We start from the raw sequence: 12,724 nt of genomic DNA on the forward strand, positions 1-12,724 counted from the left end.
ATTTTTCATTTAAAAATGGCCTCGAGCTCATTATAAAATTGTTGAATATAATTGTTAAATGGCCAAAAAATAACAAAAAACAAATTAAAAATATTATAAAAAAATTCAGATCCACAAATTTAAAAGAAACTAAAGGTTAAAGAAATATTACAAAAATAATAAAAAAAATATAAAAATTTCGTGGAAATTAAAAAAATCATAAGATCTGTTAGTTTAGTTACTTTGGATAGTTCTATTGAACTACCATATGATTAAAAAAAAAATGTTTAATGAATTTTTTTCATTCAAGCTTTTACAAACACACACTACTATTCAACTAATAAAAAAGGTCCGCTTGTAAAGCGCATTCCGTAGTCGCGATCACTACATACTTGCTCGCTCATGATCATATTATCGATTAATTGGCCCGCCGTAGTTGCGGCCGCTTTGTTTAGAAAGTGCTGCTTAGACCTCACACGATGATCATACATACACCACACATTGCAAGCGTGCAACCCACAAACAAAACGAGCAAACATATGTTTGTATGTATATAACTAACTTACTATCTCTCACCAAGATCACTCCACTTTGATATCGAACTGTTTAATAATTAAGGATAATTAGCAAATTTCTAATGCTCAGCTATGGCAGGCCAACACACAAGCGAGCGGACGCGCGCGCGCGCGCGCATAGCAGACAAATGAATATTGCAGTCGACGCATGCGTGGTATGCATTTTACACGACAATTCCTGCAGCAGTGCTGGCATTGCCATTTTGCTATAAGTTACCACCAACCAGCAGCCAATTTCTATTGGTGGCGGTATTTGCCTTGATCTTGAATTGCCCGCCTAAAGAGATTAAGTCTAAGTTTGTACATATGTATGTCTAGATTCGATCATCTATTAAGTGCGGGGAATGCCTACAGAAATATACCGTACATCTACAAATGCATAGATACATATCCAAAGCGATAGCATTCGATCGATCGATCAATCGATCATGCCGCATGCCACCGTGCTAGTCTAACTACTTTGTGCCAACTTGAGATCTTTAAAACATTCTGCAAATAATTATGTGCGCGCATGCGCCGCACTAATTGCGCACAAGTACGCAAAGTACAACAAAAAACATGCGCACGAAAAAGTGTGCATTTGCTGCAGTGCGTCTATGAGTAGCTAGCGAAGATCAGCTAATGTTTTTTTTATTTTTTATTTAAGCCATTAACTGTCACAGCTAACATTACTACATACATGTGTACATGCATACATCCATATGTATGTGTCTATTGCATTAGCTTTTAAGCTGTTACAGTGTGCGATAATTACGCAGCTCTCATTGGCGCTTAGTGCAGTTGGCCAAAGAGGTCCCCCAACTATAAGTGTGTGTATGTATGTGTACACGGCTTTTGCCTTTCGTGAGCATGTGTATGCATCATTTTGCTTTTGTATTTGCGTAACTACTTATGTAAATGTATAGGTGCGTTGTGTGCTTGGCTAATAGTGCAGGTGGGTCGTGAAGTTGCAAAGGCAAAGTGATGGGCTGCTTTGATTATTTAAATGCACTTAAAAATATATAGACATGTACATGCATGCATTAAGGTGTATCACGAAAAAAAGTTTAGCGTGTGTCAGTTTTATATGAATATTTATGTATGTCGAGAAAAAACTTGTTTGGTGTAAAATTTTTATTTTTATGCACCCCCTATAACTTTCTAATTTGTTAACCGGACTATAATCGAATAAAGCCTAACGCTTTTTAGCAAGGTCATCATCGTTGTTTAGCAGCTTTAAATGACAAAACCTACCTTTCTACCTTTGGTTGATGAAGTTGAACGAATAACCGACGCGTTCAGATACAAGTAGCCGGTCACTTAAGCACAAAAGGTGTGAAGTGACTTATGCCACCTAAAAAATAACGGCTCACATATCAAATTTAAATAGATATTAAATTAAATTTTAAAATTATTTTTTACTAAATTTTAAATTCGTCTTCTCTTTACAGCATCCGTTGCATTCCTGCCCATCATTTGCTTTGCCATACTCGCGCTTGTCTCCGGTGCTTCAGGTCGGTCTATACGCGGCCGAAAGCTTCTTCATACGCTCGAAAATCGTATGCTTCATCATAAGAATCTGTTGCGCTACGAGAGCGAAATTGCGCCTGTACAAACTGCACCAGTACATCATCGCCATCATTTAAATACTCGTTCTCTGGATATGAACTGCGCGAAGGTGGTGGAACATATCTCCATGTTGAGAAAACAAGCGCGCACATCTTTTAATGCACTTAATAATTTTGTGTATAAGAAATTCGTAAGTAAATTTGTATAAACTGAATTAATATGAGAAATTAGAAGTACATACATACATGCTTATATACTTACATACATACATAGATACGTATTGGCAAAATTCAAAACCCCAACAAATAAACTCTAACATTTCATCACTTCAGAAAAACGTGTAGAGAGATATAAAGAAACCCTTGAGAAGCTCTGTACGCGAGAAATTTCGTGCTCATCAGTTTTCGATGGTTATCTATTAATGACAATTAGAGAGTTTTTCTCTGCACGCGCCCATTTTGGACGCGACTGTAGACCAGCAAAAGAAGCTTTTTCACATTGTAAAAGCTCTCTCTGGTCATCTCACACTCTCTTCTGCACTGGCCATCACAGATATAGACAGGTGCAGTGACGACCAGAGACTGCCTTTATCTTGTACGTGTCTATTTATAACAGTCTTGACAGCTTTGTTAAGTGAACGTTTTTTTTCAGGATTTCAAAGGATTATGATCTATAAAGAGCCTACCTGCTACATTTTAGTTGTGACTATATTCAATTAAACGCTATACGCATTTCACTGCAATCAGAATATTCTTAAATTTTAAAGCAGTTTGGGTTTTAAAGTGTTTCAAGGTTCAAGCTTTTGAATTATTATGTAACGTTTTTCTTTTTGGAGCGCTGGAAAAGCACACCGTAAAAGTCCTTTTAGATCACTGCATTGTATTCACAACTGCTTTATATTAAACGCTATGTGGATTTCAATACAGCAAAAAACTGCAGGCTTTTAAGCTCTTTTGGTTTAAAAGTTTTCAAAATATTGATCTTTTTCTAATGTTTTAGTTCGTGGAGAGCTCAGTTATTATGTGAAGTTTTTTTCATTTTGAAACGTTGGAAGGGAACACAGTATAAGTTCTAATTGTTCATCACGGGTTTATAACCTATCAGAAAAAAATGCTATATGCATTTAATAACACCTATAATTTTTTAAGCTTTTAAGCTGTAAAGCCTTTTTGGGGTTTAGATTTTCAAAATATCAAGCGTGTTTTCAATGTTTCAGTTCCTGAAGAATATTATATTAAGTAATTTCTTCATGAAGAATTGAAATTGTACAGGATAAAAGTTCTCTTTCATCCTCACTGGTTATAATCGTTGAAAAGTTTAAAAAGCTCTGCTCGCGGGCTTCGTTTAGGTTGCGACTGCTTTAAAAAAACGGTATATGAATTTGATTCCAACCAAACGTTTTTAAGCTTTTCAGCTTTAAAACCTTTTGGATTTTTTAGCTTTCCAAGATATCAAGCTTTTCTTAATGTTTTAGTTCCTGCATCAAATAAAAAGACTTTTGCATAACAATCAAACTTTTTGTAAAAGAGTTAATTATTTTTTTTTCAAAGCTTTTGAAGGCATCAAAACACTTTTTGGCGTTCTAATTTTAGAAGAAAATCGTGTTTCCTTTTTGGATATTTCCAACGGCCTTCGGTTTCTTAAAAGCCCTTTGCAAACTTTTCAAGCGGAATTTAGGCTAATGTAGGCATTTTTATAATGTTAATAATCATATATTACTATTACATATATACCTAATATGGAGTTTAAGAATTTTAATTAATAAATAGTCGCTTACGTTTTCAAACATTTTGATAATCCATTTCTCATCTCTTTTCAGACCGAGCCACGCTTCAATCTCACACCAGAAATAGCATTAGAAGAATGGAGCAAATACAAATTGAATTTATCACATCCTTATACAAAGTTAATGGATCGCGAATTCACCAAAGAAAAGGTCCATCATGACATAAGTCATTTGGAAAATGGAATCACAACTTTGAATGAAAAACTGGTAAGCATTACAAATACACGTTTAATAGAAGCCGTTAAATCTGAAGCCTAACTAAATGCACTTACAAATAAATCATAAACTAATCATGCCTTATTTTCACTCTCTTTATCTGCTTCTTATTATTATTATTTTAGATTCAAACTGAACTGAATAAAATTTATAAAACTATCCGAATGTTGCAAGTTATTCATAACCGCACCTATAATGCGCTCGATAAGAAATGGCAAGACGACGCTTACAAAAATGTAACACAATACCTCAATCACACGGGTAGTCACCTCAGTGCTAATATAAAGGCTACAAATTCTGTGATTGCAACGCTCAATGTTGCATTGGAAGACTTTGATGAAAATAGCATCTCTTACAATGAAACGGTGCAAGTGTTAGATTGGTTGGTAGTTGCCGAAAGTATCAGCTTCTTTCAATATCTCGATAAACTCTATGAGAAATTGATGGAAATGTGCAGTGCGCCAAGATATTTACACGAAGGAAATATGTAAATAAGGATACTATGGTATAAATACATACCTACATACAAGTACATAAGCCTAAGAGGCCGTCGTCACACCGTTTCAGCGCAAACCGGGCCAATGTCGATGCCAGGCAGGAGCAAGAGATGAAGATGGCGTTACTTAATAACGGGTTGTGAGTGAATTTGGATGTGCTATTTTTTATTTAATTTTTTATTTTTTCGGCTAGAGACTATATATGTACGCGCATACATATGTACTATTTATGCTTTATTTTTATTCTGAGTTTGCCAAGCTTTTGCTTTTTACTCATGACAATACTTTACTACTTACTTACTATGTATTACCTTTATTAATAATTTTATTTGAAAAATGTGTTTTAAGCGCAGCTGGTGACAGACTTGATGGTGTTGTTTCGCTAAAAAATATGTTTCGACTTAATTGCATTGAAAATTTTAAAGAAAATTGCGAAAGGCGAAGTAAAAAATAAAATAAAATATAAAATGAAAATTAAATAGAGAACAAACAAAAACAAAGAATACATATGCTGTGTAAACAATCATATTATTAAATACATACACTGCCGTAACAAAGTATTGGCACAGCAAATTTTATTCTAATATTTTTCCGCTAATTTTGTATAAAAATATGGTTCATTCTACAAAAAAAAAAACATAAAAATACAATACCTAAACTTTGTGCAAAACTTGCGAAAATTCAGCAAATTTTCAACTTTTTAATCAGATTTTTTAGAATTTTTTTGGGTATGCAGCATTGTAGCCCAATCAATTTTATTATAATAAAGTACACGTTTTTTTTCACACAGTCTCTTCCATGCAAAAATTTTTTTTCGAAAATACTTTATATGGAAAATATTCAAAACAGCCTCAACAAAAAAAAACAAATTTTTATACAAAATTGGCGAAATAAAAATTGTGAAAAATTTGCTGTGTCAATACTTTGTTCCGACAGTGTACATATATGTATATGTATATAAAATCTCAATAGAAGCGAACGTGTTAAGTGGTTGGCAGCCCTAGGCATGAGAAGGCGCGGACAAAATTATATAAACAATGCGTAGACTGCATAAATAAAAGCGGGATTTAAGAGTAGCTCTTTTCCATTCCATTTATGATTTCTGTTTTTTTGTATTCGGATAATATAAAAAATATGTATGTATATATATCGAGCGCTTATATTCAATATGACCTACATATCTGCACTTTATATACAAAAATTCCTTCTTGATGTTAGAACCTTTTTGAGGCTTAACTGTCATCACTGGTGGCAATTTTAATTCTGTAAGTTAGAGTTTTAATTCTGTCAGTTAGATCATATCGAATATAAGCGCTCGATATGTATTCCTATATTTAAAGTCAAATTTCACACAATCTCTAATTTTACAAATCACAGTTATTGGCCATATAAAACCAAATTTGTTTACAAGCACTCCAAAACGATTATTGCAAAAAAAAAAAACACAAAAATCTGAACAATGTAACGCAAGCGAATAGCATTATCATGTACACATGCATTATGTTACTTATGATTACCAATGATAATTACAGCCAACTTAACGAAAGCAATTTAAGTGAAAAATTATTTTTTCTCTTCTGCCAGTTCTCATATTTAATTCGAAAATAATACTTAATTTTTCATTTAATTGGCTTTCGTGAAACTGGCTATTCGAATTTTATTTATATATAACATTTTATTTATCTATTTATTTATTTATTTATTTATTAGCTATTTATTTATTTTTTTATATTATATGTATAAATACACACTTATTATAAACATAAAATAAACTGCATAGTTATTCATAACAAAAAAATTATAGTTGCTGTAAAAAGAAAAAAAACATTGCCATCAAATCATTACAACTAACGATAGCAATAACACACATTATACACAGAGATGACTGACTACTCAAAACAAAGTGGAACTTCAAATAGCATGACATAAAATCACAATTCATTACATTCAAAATTTAAAATCTCACGACAATATAGTATACATACATATGTATGATTGATCCAATATAACATCACATGTTTCGTGCTATTGGCAAATTATGTTATAAAATTACTATACTTGCAAACTTCATAAAAAAACTACATTATATCAGAAATTAGACATCACTTGTATCTGTGATGGCATGATCATATCATGTGATGACACAATGTTGAAGTTATATCACATTCTATGTATGATTGACACTATAACGTATGATGTTTTATGATGAAATAGAATTAGTGTCTCATCACAAGTTGGCCATTGTTGTCTCATCATATGAAGAAACGATCGCGAGTTATCAATTATGTAGTTTGATATTACGTATGTATATCACATGTGATGTCATTTTCAATTCAAATAACATCACACGATGTTTTTCATGTGATATGTATTCATAATTTTACTATGACATAAAATCAAATGCAAATATCATGTGCTGCTTCATCACATACTAGAAGTAGGCATGCTAACGAATAATGTCTCATCATGCATTAGGATTGATGTGCCATCACTTGTTATCACACATTGCTATTTAGATAGCATATGATGTAACACGATGCGCAATCTTACATACATATGTATGCATATATGAAGAGGTCCTAAATAAAAAATAAAAAATATTACTTTCATATTATAAAACTAAATCACATCACATCACAAGACATGATGGCATAACACACAGTATTACCATGATGTTTTATCCCATGCGCCATTATGACTTATGAATTATATACACTGCATAAGACTATACATTTTAAAAACAAAGGCCAGACATAATATCTTTCGACATGACATCAAATTAGTTGCTATAATTGGAAACATCACAACATGACTTGACGTGACATTGCATCAAACGATTATAAATGTACTTACAAATGACGGCGTAGCATCGACCGTTGACACCGAACTGACACCTGCAGACGTATTGTATATGTACTTACAACTGCATTTATCTGGATATGTATATATTTTTGAAAACAATCATATATAGGATGATACCTAAAATGCGCATAGAATCTGTACTAAATACATACATACATGCGTATGTAAAAGACATTTAAATTTATTTTTCCCAACAATTTAATTTTAATACTAATGTTATCGGATAATACGCGCATGCCAGCAAATAAAAAAAAAATATTTATTAAATAACTTTTTTATTTATTAATTGGATTTGTACAAAATATTTTTATGTACAACCATATATAGCGATTTGTATGTATGCTGTTTAAATGGCAACAACAAACACTTGCAAATATTAAATTTAAATGCAACTAAATATAAAAAAAAATTAAAAATTTTCAAACTCTATAAATTTATGTATTAGGACAAAATAGTAATAAAAAATATATGGCTATCTGTATGTACTTAAGACAAAATAGAACGGATAAAAATAAATCCTTAAATGTAAAAAAAAAATTATAAAAAGACTCACTTAAAAAACCCGTAAACCCGGGGATATTCTGAAAAAAGCCAAAAACCTTTACTCATCATCATTATAATTTAAAAAGATATTTATTTGAAACATATGCATTTAAAATAAGTAAAGACATGATCATAACGGTAATAATTTTTGTAACATTTTTTTTTGTATATTCTTAGTATGTGACAATACTTTATTTATTGCAAATATATCTAATAGCAAATTAAAATCAAATTATTCATTGTGTTTTCTTGTTAAAAACAAAAGAAATTCAGTAAAACTGAAAGAAAATGTAAACAAAAAATATAAAAGAACTTCTGCCAACTTAATTTAATTTAAAAAAGAATTAAAATGTATATTTAAAATTTAAAAAACCAATATTATAATAAAATATGTAATTATGATAAATTAGAAGAAGCACATTTATGTACTGACAGTACATATGTATGTATGTCCAAGAATTTGAAAACACTAAAATATGATAACCCTAAATGCCAAAAGTAATTGTAAAAATTGTAGATACATTTAAATTTAAAATTCAATAAATCGAGCTAAAAAGTAAAATATATTTAAGTGCTGGCTTTTATTCAGAAACATTGTTGTTTTGGTAATTTTTTTTACCAAAATTGGTTAATTTATTCTTTCTTTATCAAATTTGATAATTTATTTTTCAGTTTGTTAATTTTTTTCATTAGTTTTGTTTGTTCAGTAGAGTAGATACTAAGTAGTAGTAGATACTACTAATGAGACATCTGATTATATGACTCGGTCCAGTTATTCCACGGTCTGCAAGTAGTTATAGCCTACCCACCTCCGGCCATCGAAGCCACAGTAGGTAACTGGGTGAATACACTGGTAGGCTTCGAGGCACTTCAAGTGGGCTAAACCCATGTTGCCCGCAATCTTAGAGGGTCTTGCTAGGTATTTGCTTTGATTAAGCAGACAACTTGTGGAACTTTAATAGGCACACATGAAAACTCCATTTTACTTTCCTGTCTTGAAGAGGATGATATGGCGGAACACTCTTTGTGCTTCCGCCCCAGCTTTGCAAGAATTAGGTATGAGACGTTTGGCAGCGAGGTGTTGATAAATAGACGAAGACCATAACTCTTTAATATCCAATAATCTGCTCCGATTTATTTTGTAAATCGTTTAGATTTAAAACATATTAAGAGGGAATACGAAACTACTACAATAGACGGCTTGTAATCTGAGTGCTGTTTTCTGCACCCTAGTTTAGACAAAAAAAACACGGATAGTTTGAAAGCTTAGCTGACTAATATTACTTTTTTATGAGTAGTTAATGAATGAGATGCAACAGAACAAAGGAAACTGAGAACTAGAAGATATTTTGTATCCCTAGAATAAGTTTCTAACTCTGATATCCCAAGATCATATATGCTTCTCTAATAAGTGCTCACTGCACCTTGGTACAAAAGTTCCTAATAATAACGGGTTCTGGCTGTGTCGCCACTTCGTTCCCTCGGCTATCTTAGAATCTATCCCTACGCACCATTTGAACCCTTTTCGAGGTTACATCGGAGTTGCCAGTACCTCGGCGATAGGACTACGGGCCATCTGCTCAGTTTAATAGAGTGCCAGGCAGCCAGTAGCCTCACGAGGCAATGAGCGCTTTATTTGCCATGTGCGTATGTATTTTGCCTAGCACTAATCTAGATGCTCTAGGAACACTTCTGCGTCCAACAGAAAATTGCTAAGTTAAATAAATACATTGGAAATTTATTTAACACGGTTGTTCTCAGTGGCAAAAAAGTATAATTGAAATAAATTTTTTAACTGATTTTTTTTTTTAATTTTCATTGAGCTTGAGAACGTTATTATGGAAAACTTTTAAGGAAAAACAAGAATACAAATATTTCAAAATAAATCGTTACTAGGCCAGAAAAAAAAACAAAATATTTAAAATTTTTCTTTAACAGCCTAACATAATATTCACGCACGCCGCCAATTTATTGTCAAAAATTTCTCATGCACATGCAACTTGTATGAGATCAACCGAAATTAAACGGCGTGCGTATGAAGCTAACTCAATTTCCAATTTTTGTTCTGCGTGACATTTTGATTTGACGTTTCGCTCAATGAAATCAAATGCAAACGCATGCAAGTCAATTTCGGGTGACGCAAAAAAACAAATTCGACGGCATGCGTACCAAAACGCAAGCCGCGAATATTAGGTTAGCCTGTAAGGAGCAAATGATTATTTTTAGCTCTTTGCTCCAGCTAAAATCCTTTGCTCCGCTACGCTCCGAAGCCCTCGTCGAGAAACTGCACTTTAAGGAAAATTTTAAGTAAACTTGATTTTAGGTCGTAGATTACGGCCCTGTATACCGTTTTTCTAGATCTGATCGTAGATCGCAGATATTTTCATTTTAAGTTTGCATTGTGAATGAAAAAACTTTAGCAGAGAAAAAATTAAAAAGCAAAAGTTTTTTTTTTAAATCTTTTGATTTGTGTTAAAGCCTGGTCCTTTTGAAAACAACAAGTTATCAACGAAGAAAATTTATTGATAAATAAAGGTGTAACTGGTCTAATGAAATTGTGTAATAATTTCTTTTTACCTTCTTACCTTCCTTTTATTAGCTCGGGATGTAACTATGTAATATTGATGCGCCTAAAAGATGCAGCGATTTCTATTCTCAAGTTACATACCTGATGACAGTACGAATGACAATTATAATAGGGAGGTTTTAGTTTTTTTAAGCTATAATTTTATTTATGAAATATGTCTAGATAAGAATGTTACTCATACGCCATGTATGTATGTACAGCGGTGGTCAAAAGTGGATAAATGGTGTTTCGTTTTTCATATTTACAATGTTTTTCAAGCTATAATTTTTTTATAATTTTTTATAAAAATATGGCTCATGCTTTAACCACACTTTCAAACTTTATACAGAATTTAGAAAAGGTCCATAAATTTTTATCTAAATTTCGATCTTTTTAACAAGATTTTATTTTTTTGGTAATTTTTTGTGTATGCAGTTAACAGGGTTATAAAATTCTGGTAAAATTAGTGCATGTTTTGAGTGACTAAAAAATCGCATTGATTTTAATAATTTTGTTTTGTTGAAGGCGTTTCGTCCTTTTTTCCATATAAACATGAATATTTGCGAAAAAAATAAAGTTTTCCGATTTATATGAAAAAAAAACCGCACAAGCCCTCAGCAAAAAAAAAATATTAAAAATCAATGCGATTTTTAGCTGCTCAAAGTTGCACTAATTTTACTAAAATTTTATAATCCTATTAACTGCATAAAAAAAATAAAAATTTAAAAAAATCTATTTGAAAATTTACAAAAAATTTTGTGAAATTTTTCTAAACTCACTATGAAGTTTGAAAGTGTGATTTAAATGGTTTTTGTTAAAGTATAAACCATATTTTTATAAAAAATTATTGAACAAATTTGTAAATATTAAAACCGAAACGCCATTCATCCACTTTTGACCGCCACTGTATGTACTAGATATTAATGAAATAAACAAATTAAGAAATTATTACGCATTTTGATTTGACCAATTACAACTTTATTTATGAATTAATTTTCTTCGTTGATAAATAGCTTGATGCTTTTGTAAAATAACAAGCTTTAACACAAAAAAAATGTATAAAAATCCTTTATGTTTAAATTTTTTCCCTGTTAAATTTTGTTTTTTTTTTGTGCATTCACAAGGCAAACTTAAAATGAAAATAACTTGCGTAATTTACGACCTAAAATAAAGTTTATGCGTTTCGGCGTTTTTTGTGCCATTTTAGCGTCCCTACAGTGTAATTAGCCATAATAATTTAATACTTCAAGTACACTTTTCATGAAAAACAATTCATACAGCTTCTTATGCTGACAACTGACATTCCATAGGAAATTTTCAATATAAAAATACCAATCGCGTATATCGATAAAAAGTATAAGTAGAACTGGTTGAGGTGTTAAGCAAGTGTCACTGCGGGTTAAAAGCATGTTCAATCATACTAAGTATATACATACATACATATGTAAGCATTTAAGTATATGTAACTTAAAACCACTTTTCAAATGTTGTGATTTTTGACGATTTTTTTGCAAGTATCTAATAATTACTGTTAGGCTTTTGTTGTTGGGAATATACCCAACGACGCTTTCATTGAAAAACTGCAAAACGTTTTTCAATATAAAGCCGCCGGCAACTACTTACTTGTTAAGTAACAAGTTTTTAACATCGCCACCCCATCACTGACCCGCGCCCAGTTAACTGCTTACGTCTGTACATACATATGTATGTATGAATCTATCTATGCACTTGGTATGCATGCATAGTTTGTGCGATATAAATTTATTGCGGGTTTTAGGCGCTACGGTACTTTTTTTCGTAGCTAATCCCATACTGGAATTAAATGATGAAATTATGTGAGATTTTATTTTGCATTGTTAAACTACACAGGTGAGGAGTTTGGTTCAGGTTTTCATGCGAAAGCTTGTGAAATAGGTGTAATTTAAAAACCAAACGTTTAGCGATAATTTCAAAAAATGCTAACAATTATTTTTTATAATTGGAGAAATAGTAAAGGGTAATACTCGAGTAAAGAATTTTTTTTTACATATATATAACTGCCAAATTCTTTTCATTACTGAGATTAGTTTTCAACCTCTTAAAAAGAAGATACATACATATCAGATTCAATTCAATTTTGCACACACACAATAACTTTCTGATCGCAGGTAGG

At 31.6% G+C, this 12,724-nt stretch overlaps 1 protein-coding gene across 1 annotated transcript; it reads left to right on the forward strand.

Annotated features, from left to right (window-relative positions):
• Positions 1–2,030: 2,030 nt before the first annotated feature.
• On the forward strand, positions 2,031–4,849 carry LOC108376681 (uncharacterized). The gene is made up of 3 exons (XM_017632910.1): positions 2,031–2,292; positions 3,922–4,095; positions 4,230–4,849. Exons 1-3 carry the CDS (start codon positions 2,095–2,097, stop codon positions 4,593–4,595), a joined length of 738 nt encoding a protein of 245 aa, XP_017488399.1. The 5' UTR covers positions 2,031–2,094; the 3' UTR covers positions 4,596–4,849.
• The last annotated feature ends 7,875 nt before the right edge of the window (positions 4,850–12,724 follow it).

The sequence above is a fragment of the Rhagoletis zephyria genome, unplaced genomic scaffold (genome assembly GCF_001687245.7).
Source record: "Rhagoletis zephyria isolate East Lansing unplaced genomic scaffold, Rhagoletis_zephyria_1.1 Rzeph_scaffold_10822, whole genome shotgun sequence".
Classification (NCBI taxonomy): Eukaryota; Metazoa; Arthropoda; class Insecta; order Diptera; family Tephritidae; genus Rhagoletis; species Rhagoletis zephyria.

What these genes read in the sequence shown, in the direction of transcription:
- LOC108376681 (XM_017632910.1), top strand. Translation starts at nt 2,095, where the DNA reads ATGCTTCATCATAAGAATCTGTTGCGCTACGAGAGCGAAATTGCGCCT. An exon ending in ATTTTGTGTATAAGAAATTC is followed by an intron (nt 2,293 to 3,921) that starts GTAAGTAAATTT and finishes ATCTCTTTTCAG; the next exon opens with ACCGAGCCACGCTTCAATCT. An exon ending in CAACTTTGAATGAAAAACTG is followed by an intron (nt 4,096 to 4,229) that starts GTAAGCATTACA and finishes TTATTATTTTAG; the next exon opens with ATTCAAACTGAACTGAATAA.